The 16,156-nt window shown below is 44.2% G+C and overlaps 2 protein-coding genes across 2 annotated transcripts in view; one reads left to right on the plus strand and one right to left on the minus strand.

Moving 5' to 3' along the window:
- Positions 1-16,156, minus strand: part of XPNPEP2 (X-prolyl aminopeptidase 2) — a 128,425-nt gene that overhangs the window by 101,300 nt on the left and 10,969 nt on the right. Inside the window, exons 2-3 of the mRNA XM_089662247.1 lie at positions 14,011-14,078; positions 10,751-10,861 (exon numbers count right to left, since the gene is read on the minus strand). Of these exons, the coding sequence (XP_089518373.1) occupies positions 10,751-10,861; positions 14,011-14,078 (179 nt within the window). The remainder of the gene's footprint in view (positions 1-10,750; positions 10,862-14,010; positions 14,079-16,156) is intronic.
- LOC149435928 (uncharacterized) overlaps positions 1-16,156 on the plus strand; it is a 118,013-nt gene that overhangs the window by 49,470 nt on the left and 52,387 nt on the right. The gene's annotated exons all lie outside the window — the stretch shown is intronic.

Consider the following 16,156-nt stretch of genomic DNA (forward strand, 5'->3'; position numbering starts at 1 on the left):
ATGGGCAACCATAATGCTGATGCAGCATCATTAGTTGGAATAGAACTTGACTCAGACACGTTTTATTAACTCCCCATTGTATTCTAAGCCATTCCAAACCTTACTATAATTTTGGCCATATTCAATATATTTAAAAAAAAAAAATATATATATATATATATATATATATACTGTCAATGTGTTTTTTATATATTACAAAATATATGAAAAATATTTTTCAAATATATTCTTCAGATTTTTTTAACATATAAAAAAGTCATTTTAACATATATTGTTACATATATTTGTAAATGCATTCCAAAAATGATTTGTATTTTTAAAGACATAAAGTATATTTGAAAATGTATTTTTAAAAATATGTTCCATATATTTTGTAATAAAAACACATTTCAACATACAGTATATATATATATATATATTTATATTGAAATATATATTTTGAAATATGTTGAATACGGCCAAAATTGCAGTATTTCAAATTTATGTCAATATACAGGTGAAACTCGAAAAATTAGAATATCGTGAAAAAGTTCATTTATTTCATTAATGCAACTAAAAAGGTGAAACTAATATATGAGATAGACTCATTACATGCAAAGCAAGATAGTTCAAGCCGTGATTTGTCATCATTGTGATGATTATGGCTTACAGCTCATGAAAACCCCAAATCCACAATCTCAGAAAATGAGAATATTGTGAAAAGGTGGAATATTCTCGGCTCAAAGTGTCCCACTCTAATCAGATAATTCAGCCATAACACCTGCAAAGGGTTCCTGAGCCTTTAAATGGTCTCTCAGTCTGGTTCAGTAGGAATCACAATCATGGGAAAGACTGCTGACCTGACACCATCATTGACACCCTCCATAAGGAGGGAAAGCCTCAAAAGGTAATTGCAAAAGAAGTTGGATGTTCCCAAAGTGCTGTATCAAAGCACATTAATAGAAAGTTATGTGGAAGGGAAAAGTGTGGAAGAAAAAGGTGCACAAGCAGCAGGGATGACCGCAGTCTGGAGAGGATTGTCAGGAAAAGGCCATTCAAAAGTGTTGGGGACTTTCACAAGGAGTGGACTGAGGCTGGAGTCAGTGCATCAAGAGCCACCACACACAGACGGATCCTGGTCATGGGCTTCAAATGTTGTTTTGCTCTTTTCAAGCCGCTCCTGAACAACAAACAACGTCAGAAGCGTCTTACCTGGGCTAATGAAAAACAGACCTGGCCTGTTGCTCAGTGGTCCAAAGTCCTCTTTTCTGATGAGAGCAACTTTTGCATCTGATTTGGAAATCAAGGACCCAGAGTATGGAGGAAGAATGGAGAGGCCCAAGGACCCAGAGTATGGAGGGAGAATGGAGAGGCCCAAGGACCCCGAATATGGAGGAAGAATGGAGAGACCCAGGGACCCGGAGTATGGAGGAAGAATGGAGAGGCCCAAGGACCCCGAGTATGGAGGAAGAATGGAGAGGTCCAAGGACCCGGAGTATGGAGGAAGAATGGAGAGGCCCAAGGACCCCGAGTATGGAGGAAGAAAGGAGAGGCACAAGGACCCCGAGTATGGAGGAAGAATGGAGAGGCACAAGGACCCCGAGTATAAAGGAAGAATGGAGAGGCCCAAGGACCCCGAGTATGGAGGAAGAATGGAGAGGCACAAGGACCCCGAGTATGGAGGAAGAATGGAGAGGCACAAGGACCCCGAGTATAAAGGAAGAATGGAGAGGCACACACTGCAAGATGCTTGAAGTCCAGTGTGAAGTTTCCACAGTCTGTGTTGATTTGGGGAGCCATGTCATCTGCTGGTGTTGGTCCACTGTGCTTCATTAAGTCCAGGGTCAACACAGCCGTCTACCAGGAGATTTTGGGGCACTTCATACTTCCTTCCGCAGACGACCTTTCTGGGAATGCTGACTTCATTTTCCAGCAGGACTTGGCACCGCCCACACTGCCAAAAGCACCAAAACCTGGTTCAATGACCATGGGATTACTGTGCTTGACTGGCCAGCAAACTCACCTGACCTGAACCCCATAGAGAATCTATGAGGCATTGCCAAGAGAAAGATGAGAGACATGAGACCGAACAATGCAGAAGAGCTGAAGGCCGCTATTGAAGCATCCTGGTCTTCCATAACACCTCAGCAGTGCCCCAGGCTGATAGCTTCCATGCCACGCCGCATTGAGGCAGTAATTGCTGCAAAAGGGGCCCAAACCAAGTACTGAGTACATATGCATGCTTCTACTTTTCAGAGGTGCAATATTGTTCTATGTACAATCCGTGTTTTATTGATTGCATGGAATATTCTCATTTTCTGAGATTGTGGATTTGGGGTTTTCATGAGCTGGAAGCCATAATCATCACAATGATGACAAATCACGGCTTGAACTATATTGCTTTGCATGGAATGAGTCTCATATATTAGTTTCACCTTTTAAGTTGCTGCACTGAAATAAATGAACTTTTGCACCATATTCTCATTTTTTGAGTTTCACCTGTATTTGGGAAGAATATTTTTAAAATATATTTCAAATCTATGTTTCTTCCATGTGGGAAGAAGCGGTGTTGGGTGGACTTCACTGGCAGGATCCACAAGTGTTTGTTGTACTTTTCAGGGGGTCTAAGAGGAAATGGTAAGTGTAGCTCGTACTTTTTATAAAGGGAGTCCATAGTTCTATTTTTTTTTAATGTAATTTGTTTTCCATGTAATACCCACAAGTTCCTCTTTTTAATCAGGTTATATCTCGGTCATATATTACAACACTTTAATCATTCTTCTTGCTTTTTTCTGTTACTGATTAAAAACATTAAATTTGGACAATTCACATAAACTCGGTGGAACTCAAATAAACAGGAAAGTCCTAACAAAAGCTGGAAGCCGCTGGAATACGCATTGGAACCTCGGCGCCCGCTCTGCGTCCTACTGGGAAACATTCTGCCCGGTTTACTGGTAGAGGGTGGATCAGATGTGTGCGGTGGGATAGGAACCGATATTTCAGTAAATCGGGCCCCTGATGCTGGGGAACTGAGCCATTTGCAATCACACAGTGGCCCCATTACTGCAGTAGGCTCCCAGCAGAGCAGAGAGGTGGTTAGCTCTCCATAGCCAGGGCCATGGATAAGGGGGTACCACCAGTCCTTCTGTATGGGGCCCAGGCCAGCAGGGGGGCCCAGGCAGCTGGGGGAATCGGATGTGGGCAGGAAGGGTGATCAGCACTGTGGGGGGCAATTATTGGAATCGATCCCCTGTATGGCTCTCATTGCAGCATCTGAAAGCTGGATTCTTCCCCTCTCCCTCCCGCTGGTTTTCAGCTGCTGCAGAGATAGCCATACAGGGGATCGGTTCCAGTGACTGCCCCTCCCCCCCATCCCACCATGCTGATCATCCTCACTGTGCACATTTGATTCACCCAACTACCTGGGCCCCCACAGTGCCGGCTTCCCTCCTCTCCTTCCAGCTGCAAGCACACATTAGGATCCTTCAGGATGGAGAGTAGGGGAACGGTATGATAAATATATCAAATTAACCAGCCCCTTTCATTCCTGAATGAACACAATGAGTGATCAGTACTGATCGCTCAGTGTGTTCATTCATAACTGAAGCATAGGAAACTGTGTTTTTTTTAAGGGGGCCCTGTCAGTTTGGCTGTATGGGACGCCGTGGTTTCTAACAGCAGCCCTGTCCATAGCAGATGTGTCACCGGAACAGGAGTTGAGGGGAAATCTTCCAATGGGGACACCTGCTTCAGTGTCACCTTTTTTCTTTTCTATATCACTTTGATCAGATTCCACTCGTTTCTTGTGTCTCTAGGATACAGGCAGCAAACAGATGTAGGCTGTGCGGATTGAGCATAATGGATTGGAGTCTGATCCATTATGCTCCCCAATCCGCAGATCCGATCCATCCTGCGGGGATTGTCGGCTTTCTTTACAACCTACCTTTTCGCAGAGCGGGTCCGGTGTCACCCCGTATAGGTTGCATACTGACGATCCCCGAGGGATGGATCGGATCTGCGGATTGGGGAGCATAATGGATCAGAGTCCGATCCCTTATGCTCAATCCGCAGATCCGAACCATCCTGCGGGGATCGGAGGGGGTGTCACCAAGTGTTATCACACCGGGTGACACCAACCCTAGGGACGCCCCTGCATGGTGAGTACCGACCTGAATGTAGGATCCTAGTGACTGTGAACCGCTAATATCCCTTGTGTATTAGTGTCAGTGCTGGCTGAAATTGGGGACATTCTCTAGATCGGGGGTGGCACACTCAATTGAATCGCGGGCCGCATCAGTATTATGGTTGCCGGTTGAATCTGTAAGATGATCAAAGCACCCCCTGCCACCCCTTACATCAGATGTCAAGAATCCCCCACCCTCGCTTACATCACAGTGCACCCCCTTACCTTGTGCTGTTGCTGGGAAGAAGTTGAGGGGGAGCTGGGAAGCAAAAAGTGCAGGGTCTGGAGGAGGACCAGGGGAGGGCTGGAGTCAGCTGGTGGAGTCAGGGGAGGTGGAGATGAGGAGGTGCTGCTGGAGCTCTGTCCTCCTCTTTGCAGCCAGCTGCTGAGACGGGGGGGGGGGGCAGAGACAAGCCTCTCCAGAGCTGCACAGAGAAGGCAGTTTATGGCAGAGGAGATCTGCCCTCCTCTCTGCTGCCAACTGCTAAAACAAGGCGGGGGTGGAGATGAAGGAGGTGCCGCAGCTTCAGGAGAGGTGCAAGGGCCACTAGAAATGGCCTGGTGAGCCGGTTCAGCCTGTGCGCCTTATGTTGGACCCATGCGCTCTAGTTTTCTGAGCCAGAAGAGAGACTGACATTGTGTGCCTGACTGCAGATACACTAGGATGTGAAAGAACCCGGGGACTACTCCGTGCTGCCAAATATATGTGTCTTTCTGGCATTGCTGTATTGTGCTGGGAGAGCACTCAATTGTACACCACCAGGACTGTGACTGCACTGTCACTGGCATCCCCCAGCACTGTGACTGCACTGTCACTGGCATCCCCCAGCACTGTGACTGCACTGCCACTGGCATCTCCCAGCACTGTGACTGCACTGTCACTGGCATCCCCCAGCACTGTGACTGCACTGTCACTGGCATCCCCCAGCACTGTGACTGCACTGCCACTGGCATCCCCCAGCACTGTGACTGCACTGTCATTGGCATCCCCCAGCACTGTGACTGCACTGCCACTGGCATCCCCCAGCACTGTGACTGCACTTCCACTGGCATCCCCCAACACTGTGACTGCACTGTCATTGGCATCCCCCAGCACTGTGACTGCACTGCCACTGGCATCCCCCAGCACTGTGACTGTACTGTCACTGGCATCCCCCAGCACTGTGACTGCACTGTCACTGGCATCCCCCAGCACTGTGACTGCACTGTGACTGGCATTCCTCAGCACTGTGACTGCACTGTCACTGGCATCTCCTGGTCACACAGTAAAGATTGAGAGCAGATAGGATGAGCTGTTAATCATGTGATCACTGTGACAGCCAATCACATGATCAGGAAGCTCATGAAACACCTCCAGAGTTTCATAGTTACATAGTTAGTCTGGCTGAAAAAAGACAAAAGTCCATCCAGTTCAACCATAGAAAAAAAAAAAGCTATAATCCTACACCCACAGTTGATCCAGAGGAAGGCAAAAAAACCCAACAAAGCACGATCCAGTTTGCACCTGCTGGTAAAAAGATTCCTTCCGGGTCCCCAGAGAGGCAATCGGATATTCCCTGGATCAACTTTCCCTATAAATGTTATATCCAGTTATATTCTGTGTATCCAAGAAAGAATCCAGGACTTTCCTACAGCAATCCACTGAGCTGGCCACAACCAACTCTGGAGGGAGTCTATTCCACATTCTCACAGCTCTCACTGCGAAGAAACCTTTCCTTGTTTGGAGATCAAATCTCTTTTCCTCCAGACATAAAGAGCGCCCCCTTGTCCTCTGTGATGACCTCAGGGGGAATAACTCTACACCGAGTTCACTATATGAACCACTGATGTATTTATACATGGAGATCATACCCCCCCTTATGTATTATACATGGAGATCATATTCCCCCTTATGTATTATACATGGAGATCATACCCCCCCTTATGTATTATACATGGAGATCATACACCCCCTTATGTATTATACATGGAGATCATATCCCCCTTATGTATTATACATGGAGATCATATCCCCCCCTTATGTATTATACATGGAGATCATATCCCCCCCTTATGTATTATACATGGAGATCATATCCCCCCTTATGTATTATACATGGAGATCATATCCCCCCTTATGTATTATACATGGAGATCATATCCCCCCTTATGTATTATACATGGAGATCATATCCCCCCTTATGTATTATACATGGCGATCATATCCCCCCTTATGTATTATACATGGAGATCATATCCCCCCCTTATGTATTATACATGGAGATCATATCCCCCCTTATGTATTATACATGGAGATCATATCCCCCCTTATGTATTATACATGGAGATCATATCCCCCTTATGTATTATACATGGAGATCATATCCCCCTTATGTATTATACATGGAGATCATACCCCCCCCCCCTTATGTATTATACATGATATCATATCTCCCCTTATGTATTATACATGGAGATCATATCCCCCCCCCCCTTATGTATTATACATGGAGATCATATCCCCCCTTATGTATTGTACATGTAGATCATATCCCCCCCTTATGTATTATACATGATATCATATCTCCCCTTATGTATTATACATGGAGATCATATCCCCCCCTTATGTATTATACATGGAGATCATATTCCCCCTTATGTATTATACATGGAGATCATATCCCCCCTTATGTATTATACACGGAGATCATATCCCCCCTTATGTATTATACATGGAGATCATATCCCCCCCTTATGTATTATACATGGAGATCATATTCCCCCTTATGTATTATACATGGAGATCATATCCCCCTTATGTATTATACATGGAGATCATATCCCCCTTATGTATTATACATGGTTATCATATCCCCCTTATGTATTATACATGGTTATCATATCCCCCTTATGTATTATACATGGAGATCATATCCCCCCTTATGTATTATACATGGAGATCATATCCCCCCCTTATGTATTATACATGGAGATCATATCCCCCTTATGTATTATACATGGTGATCATATCCCCCTTATGTATTATACATGGAGATCATATCCCCCTTATGTATTATACATGGTGATCATATCCCCCTTATGTATTATACATGGAGATCATATCCCCCCTTATGTATTATACATGGAGATCATATCCCCCCTTATGTATTGTACATGTAGATCATATCCCCCCCCCCTTATGTATTATACATGGAGATCATATCCCCCCTTATGTATTGTACATGTAGATCATATCCCCCCCTTATGTATTATACATGGAGATTGTATCCCCCCCTTATGTATTATACTGTACATGGAGATCATTTCCCCCCCTTATGTATTATACATGGAGATGATATCCCCCCTTATGTATTATACATGGAGATCATATCCCCCCTTGTGTATTATACATGGTGATCATATCCCCCCTTATGTATTATACATGGAGATCATATCCCCCCTTATGTATTATACATGGAGATCATATCCCCCCTTATGTATTATACATGGAGATCATATCCCCCCTTATGTATTATACATGGTTATCATATCCCCCTTATGTATTATACATGGAGATCATATCCCCCCTTATGTATTATACATGGAGATCATATCCCCCCTTATGTATTGTACATGTAGATCATATCCCCCCCTTATGTATTATACATGGAGATCATATCCCCCCTTATGTATTGTACATGTAGATCATATCCCCCCCTTATGTATTATACATGGAGATTGTATCCCCCCCTTATGTATTATACTGTACATGGAGATCATTTCCCCCCTTATGTATTATACATGGTGATTATATCCTCCCTTATGTATTATACATGGAGATCATATCCCCCCTTATGTATTATACATGGAGATCATATCCCCCCTTATGTATTATACAAGGAGATCATATCCCCCCTTATGTATTATATATGGAGATCATATCCCCCCTTATGTATTATACATGGAGATCATATCCCCCCTTATGTATTATACATGGTGATCATATCCCCCTTATGTATTATACACGGAGATCATATCCCCCCTTATGTACTATACATGGAGATCATATCCCCCCTTAAGTATTATACATGGAGATCATATCCCCTTCTTATGTATTATACATGGAGATCATATCCTCCCTTATGTATTATACATGGAGATCATATCCCCCTTATGTATTATACATGGAGATCATATCCCCCCTTATGTATTATACATGGAGATCATATCCCCCCTTATGTATTATACATGGAGATCATATCCCCCCTTATGTATTATACATGGAGATCATATCCCCCCTTATGTATTATACTGTACATGGGGATCATATCCCCCTTATGTATTATACATGGAGATCATATCCCCCCTAAGTATTATACATGGAGATCATATCCCCCTTTATGTATTATACATGATGATCATATCCCCCTTATGTATTATACATGGAGATCATATCCCCCCTTATGTATTATACATGGAGATCATATCCCCCCTAATGTATTATACATGGAGATCATATCCCCCCTTATGTATTATACATGGAGATCATATCCCCCCTAAGTATTATACATGGATATCATATCCCCCCTTATGTATTATACATGGAGATCATATCCCCCCTTATGTATTATACATGATGATCATATCCCCCTTATGTATTATACATGGAGATCATATCCCCCCTTATGTATTATACATGGAGATCATATCCCCCCTTATGTATTATACATGGAGATCATATCCCCCCTTATGTATTATACATGGAGATCATATCCCTTCTTATGTATTATACATGGAGATCATATCTCCCCCTTATGTATTATACATGGTGATCATATCCCCCCTTATGTATTATACATGGAGATCATATCCCCCTATGTATTATACATGGATATCATATCCCCCTTACGTATTATACATGGAGATCATATCCCCCCTAAGTATTATACATGGATATCATATCCCCCTTACGTATTATACATGGAGATCATATCCCCCCTAAGTATTATACATGGATATCATATCCCCCTTATGTATTATACATGGAGATCATATCCCCCCTAAGTATTATACATGGAGATCATATCCCCCTTATGTATTATACATGGTGATCATATCCCCCCCTTATGTATTATACATGGAGATCATATCCCCCCTTATGTATTATACATGGAGATCATATCCCCCCTTATGTATTATACATGGAGATCATATCCCCCCTTATGTATTATACATGGAGATCATATCTCCCCCTTATGTATTATACATGGAGATCATATCCCCCCTTATGTATTATACATGGAGATCATATCCCCCCTTAAGTATTATACATGGAGATCATATCCCCCTTATGTATTATACATGGAGATCATATCCCCCCCTTATGTATTATACATGGAGATCACATCCCCCCTTATGTATTATACATGGAGATCATATCCCCCTTATGTATTATACATGGAGATCATATCCCCCCTTATGTATTATACATGGAGATCATATCCCCCCCTTATGTATTATACATGGAGATCATATCCCCCCCTTATGTATTATACATGGAGATCATATCCCCCTTATGTATTATACATGGTGATCATATCCCCCCTTATGTATTATACGTGGAGATCATATCCCCCTTATGTATTATACATGGAGATCATATCCCCCCTTATGTATTATACATGGAGATCATATCCCCCTCTTATGTATTATACATGGAGATCATATCCCCCCTTATGTATTATACATGGAGATCATATCCCCCTTATGTATTATACATGTAGATCATATCCCCCCTTATGTATTATACATGGAGATCATATCCCCCCCTTATGTATTGTATAGACAACTTCTGTCTTTCATGAATCCATGCTGTCTGTTGTTTAAAATATTTTTCCAGCAAGAACTCATCTATGTGGTCTTTTATTAAACTCTCCAGTATCTTCTCAACTATAGAAGTTACACTAACAGGTCTGTAATTACATGGTAAAGATTTTGACCCCTTTTTAAATATTGGCCCCACATTGGCCTTACACCAATCCAGGGGTACTATGCCAGTCATTAAAGGGTCCCTAAAAATGAGAAACAATGGCTTTGAAATGACAGAGCTCAATTCTTTAAGGCCCCGTGGGTGTATGCCATCCGGTCCAGGGGTGTTATTCACCTTTATTCTGGCTAAATATTTTCGGATCATATCTCCTGAGCCCTGGCTCATACTGACGCGGTGCGGCACATTGCATGTGATTTGCACAGGAACCGTACCACATTCCTGTGCAAATCACATGCGATCTCTGTGCGGTGTAATTTGAGCCATTCATTTTGTATAGCCCAAATCGCACCGAATCCGCACCAAAATAGTGCAGGACCCTTTTTTTGTCCGCACCAGAATCTGATCGCATGGGTGTTCATGTTCTGAAAAGAAGCATGCTGACAGAAGGAGAGAGGAGAGTGACAGAGAGATGAGCTCATCGCTGTGCTGCTTCTACTTCTAGAAACATCATGATGGCTCTTCCTTCACTGCAACAAGTATGTGAGACACAAGTATGGTAGAATCAGAGTCAGGGCTTCCCTGGGGCCCCCAAGAGGTTGAGGGTGGGGAGTTCCTCTTACCAGGTGGGGGTCAGTTGATGGGATGATGTATGCACTGATGTTGTGGCTTTGCATCTCTTGGCGGAGTCTGTTGAGCCCTTCGGTGGAATTTTTCACAGCGGGCGGAATGTACTGCCACGAAAACAACACATATATCTACTATGAGTCAAACATGTCATAAAATACATGAACACAATAAATACATCAAAAAATAAAATTACAAAATTGGATCTTAGCCCAGGTCAGTCTATATTAGATCGGGATTGGCACACAGTGGGTGATTGGGTCTTATTATAATTTTGCGACGGGGCGCTCTGATTTCTACTTACACCCCCTACCCTGACTCCACCTATATCTAATATACCACTTTGGATAACTCAGGGGTGTATTTATTATAAAAAAACAAAATGTTCATCTATTAAAGTGTTACTAAACCCCGGACCCTGCATTCACTATATCTGGTCTCCCCGGACCCTGCATTCACTATATCTGGTCTCCCCGGACCCTGCATTCACTATATCTGCTCTCCCCGGACCCTGCATTCACTATATCCGGTCTCCCCGGACTCCGCATTTAGTATATCCGCTCTCCCCTGATACCGCTTTCACTATATCCGCTCTCCCCGGACCCTGCATTCACTATATCCGCTCTCCCCGGACCCTGCATTCCCTATATCCGCTTGCCCCAGATCCTGCATTCACTATTTCCGCTTGCCCCAGACCCTGCATTCGCTATATCCGCTCTCCCCGGACCCTGAATTCACTATATCCGCTCTCCCCGGACCCTGCATTCACTATATCCGCTTGCCCCAGATCCTGCATTCACTATATCCGCTCTCCCCGGACCCTGCATTCACTATATCCGCTCTCCCCGGACCCTGCATTCACTATATCCGCTTGCCCCAGATCCTGCATTCACTATATCCGCTCTCCCCGGACCCTGCATTCACTATATCCGGTCTCCCCGGACTCCGCATTTACTATATCCGCTCTCCCCTGACACCGCTTTCACTATATCCGCTCTCCCCGCACCCTGCATTCCCTATATCCGCTTGCCCCAGATCCTGCATTCACTATTTCCGCTCTCCCCGGACCCTGAATTCACTATATCCGCTCTCCCCGGACCCCGCATTCACTATATCCGCTTGCCCCAGATCCTGCATTCACTATATCCGCTCTCCCTGGACCCTGCATTCCCTATATCCGCTTGCCCCAGATCCTGCATTCACTATTTCCGCTTGCCCCAGATCCTGCATTCACTATTTCCGCTTGCCCCAGACCCTGCATTCGCTATATCCGCTCTCCCCGGACCCTGCATTCACTGTATCCGCTCTCCCCGGACCCTGCATTCACTATATCCGCTCTCCCCGGACCCTGCATTCACTATATCCGCTCTCCCCGGACCCGGCATTCACTACATCTGGTCTCCCCGGACCCTGCATTCACTATATCCGCTCTCCCCGGACCCTGCATTCACTATATCCGCTCTCCCCGGACCCTGCATTCACTATATCCGCTCTCCCCGGACCCGGCATTCACTATATCCGGTCTCCCCAGACCCCGCATTCACTACATCTGGTCTCCCCAGACCCCGCATTCACTATATCTGGTCTCCCCGGACCCCGCATTCACTATATCCGCTCTCCCCGGACCCCGCATTCACTATATCCGCTCTCCCCGGACCCCGCATTCACTATATCCGCTCTCCCCGGACCCCGCATTCACTATATCCGCTCTCCCCGGACCCTGCATTCACTATATCCGCTCTCCCCGGACCCTGCATTCACTATATCTGGTCTCCCTAGACCCTGCATTCACTATATCTGGTCCCTCACAGTACACACAACATGGAAATGCAATTATTTTAGTAAATATAAACTGCTAAATCCCTTTTCTCATCAGCAGTATATAGCAGTCTTGTGACTTCTATCAGTGTCTAGCAGAGCACTGGTTAAAGCTTGTAGGAGGAGTTTTCTTTCTGCTCTAGGAGAATGCAGAACCCCCGGCCTCTATTTGGACAGTGCTGATTGGCCCTGTGCTGATCACATGCACTCTCCCCAAAAAAAAAAAAATCTCTCTAGAAATACACACCAAACCGAGCATGTGTAGAGTGACTCCACACCATATGTCATATTAGGAGACAAGAGGGGGGCACTGTAACAAGAGGAGGGGCAGGGAAGACAGGATCAAACAGCCTTTTTACACACTGCAGAGGATTAACCCCTTAGGTTCCACAGTGAGTATAACAAGCATGCTTTACTGCATCTACAGACTGATTGTACTGTTGGGGGTTTAGTAACTTTTCCTTCCTGGAATAAAGACCGCTCACTGCTGTTCTCTCTCCTTGTGCAGGAGGACTGGTCTGGTTTCCTGTAGTGTTCTGCAGGCGGCCTGTAGTGGGTGGAATCTGCCGGGTCCCTCCCACAGCTCTGCTCTCTCCTTGTGTAGTGTGACTGGTGTTGTCTCCGCCCCCTCCTGTAGTTTTCTGCAGTTAGCCTGTAGTGGGCGGAGCCTGTTGTGCCCCTCCCACAGCTCTTCTCTGTCCTTGTTCGGGGGGACTGGTCTTGTCTCCGCCCCTCCGGTTGTTTTCTGTAGTGGGTGGAGCCTGCTGGGCCCCTCCCACAGCTCTGCTCTCTCCTTGTGCGGGGAACTGGTCTTGTCTCCGCCCCTCCTGTTGTTTTATGTAGTGGGCGGAGCCTGCTGGGCCCCTCCCACAGCTCTGCTCTCTCCTTGTGCGGGGGGACTGGTCTTGTCTCCGCCCCTCCTGTTGTTTTATGTAGTGGGTGGAGCCTGCTGAGCCCCTCCCACAGCTCTTCTCTCTCCTTGTTTGGGGGGGACTGGTCTTGTCTCCGCCCCTCCTGTAGTTTTATGTGGTGGGTGGAGCCTGTGGGGCCCCTCCCACAGCTCTGCTCTCTCCTTGTGCGGGGGGACTGGTCTTGTCTCCGCCCCTCCTGTTGTTTTATGTAGTGGGCGGAGCCTGCTGGGCCCCTCCCACAGCTCTGCTCTCTCCTTGTGCGGGGGGACTGGTCTTGTCTCCGCTCCTCCTGTTGTTTTATGTAGTGGGTGGAGCCTGCTGGGCCCCTCTCACAGCTCTGCCCTCTCCTTGTGCTGGGGGACTGGTCTTGTCTCCGCCCCTCCTGTAGTTTATGTAGTGGGTGGAGCCTGCTGGGCTCCTTCCACAGCTCTGCCCTCTCCTTGTTCTGGGGGACTGGTCTTGTCTCTGCCCCTCCTGTAGTTTTATGTAGTGGGTGGAGCCTGTGGGGCCCCTCCCATAGCTCTTACCGGAGGCGTGGTGGAGCAGTCTCTGATGGTCATGTCTCGGGGCTTTTTGTGAAGTACAGCAGAGAATCCTGTGTGTAAGAAGAGAGTTAATAGAAGAAGAAAGAATTCCAATAAGATCTTTAGCCTCTAAATTGAAAAAAATAAATAAAACATTAAATAATAATTTAAAAAAACCACCTACTGCTCCTGCTTCATGCCGAACAACATTGCACTGATGCAGTGGTGGAACCAGGGTCGCAAAGGTCGCACTTGCAACCGGACCCTGACATTCCTCCACCGCAGGGGCCCGCTGAGGGACTAGTGCTGCCACAAAGTCATATGACTTGCTTGCGATTTCCTCCAGACTGGACATTCTTTAGAATCCGACACTTCCAGAAGTGTCAATCGCTGCTCAAAAGTTTTGGAAAAACGAACGAATTTCGAATCAGCGATGGGAAAATCGTGCGAGGAAATATAAACAAAAAAAAGATGAGCGTGAGCCGGAAAGAAAAGAAAATTCTTGGCTACGAAAACTCTTTTCTGTAGCAACACGAAATTGAAGGCTCGGTTGGTTGAATTTCGAAATCAACGTCGGCGCCAAAACGCACAAAATTTCAGAATTTTATAAAGAACATTCTTCAGAATTCGACCCGTGCACGGCCTGCTTTAATGTGCATTGTGGTAATGCGCCTGTTTCTGCAATGTACCGCGCTGGAAAGGTGCGAATCGGCCATCGAAGTCCAGATACAAGTTTCCGATGGTAAGCAGATGAAAACCGTACAAACAACGCGTTTCGGAGACTAAGCCCAGCCCCCTTCATCAGGAATAAAACACATAGGGGGGAGATTTACTAAAGGCAAATAGACTGTGCACTTTGTAAAGTGGAGTCGCACTGTGCAAGAGCAGTTGCTCCAGAGCGCCGCCCTATAGCAGAAATACCGCTGCAGATCGGTACGGCTGCGCAAACCCACATGGAAGAAAAATATATTTGAAATATATTTTTTAAATATTCTTCCCAAATATATTGATATAAATGAAAAGTTACAATTTTGGCCATATTCAATATATTTAAATAATATACATATATGTGTGTGTGTGTGTATATATATATATATTTTGCATGTTGAAATGCGTTTTTATTACAAAATATCTGAAAAATATTTTTAAAAAGTCAATTTTCAAATATACTGCATGTCTTTAAAACTACAAATCTACATTTTTGGAATGCATTTACAAATATATGTTAAAATGACTTTTTGATATGTTAAAAAAAATTTGAAGAATATATTTTTTTTTTTAAATATATTTTTTTAAAATACATTCTTCAGATTTTTTTTAACATATCAAAAAGTCATTTTAACATATATTTTTACATATATTTGTAAATGCATTCCAAAAATGTAGATTTGTAGTTTTAACCACTTCCAGACCGGACACTTTTACCCCCTTCCTGCCCAGGCCAATTTTCAGCTTTCAGCGCTATCACACTTTGAATGACAATTGCGCGGTCATGCAACACTGTACCCCAATTAATTTTTTACCATTTTTTTGAGACAGATAAAGCTTTATTTTGGTGGTATTTATTCACCACTGGGATTTGTATTTTTTTTGCTATGTAAATGAAATGTCCAAAAATTTTGAAAAAAAGTGTTTTTTTTATAAAATTTTGCAAATAAATAATATTTCATCATAAATCTTAGCCAAAGTTTATTCCGTTATCTTTTTAGTAAAAAAAAAATCCAAATTAGTTTATAAGCAAAAATTATCATTTTTAAACATTTTTTTTTACATTTTTATTTTATTTTTTTATATTATTATTTTTTATTTATTTTATTTTTTTTACATACTGTCACCCTAGCAGTACAGTGTCACCATGGTGACACTGTACTACTTGTGGGGGGGTGATGAAGATTTTTTTTTTTTTTTTTTTACACTGATTGCTTTTACACCCATATAGGATGTAAAAGCAATCATTTCTCTTTCTCTCTGGCTGCATTCTTGCACTCATTGAGAAGAACTGAGTGAGCTGTGATTGGTCACAGCTTGTCACATGGTACAAGGCTTTTGTGAATAGCCCTGTACCATGTGACCTCGGTGATCATTCACAGATTTCACACATAGTAAGCAATGATGTCAGAAGTGACATCTTGCTTACTACTTTGCATGT

This window comes from Staurois parvus, unplaced genomic scaffold (assembly GCF_062004578.1).
Source record: "Staurois parvus isolate SC_StPar_1 unplaced genomic scaffold, SC_StPar_1.0 ptg001447l, whole genome shotgun sequence".
NCBI classification, from domain to species: Eukaryota; Metazoa; Chordata; class Amphibia; order Anura; family Ranidae; genus Staurois; species Staurois parvus.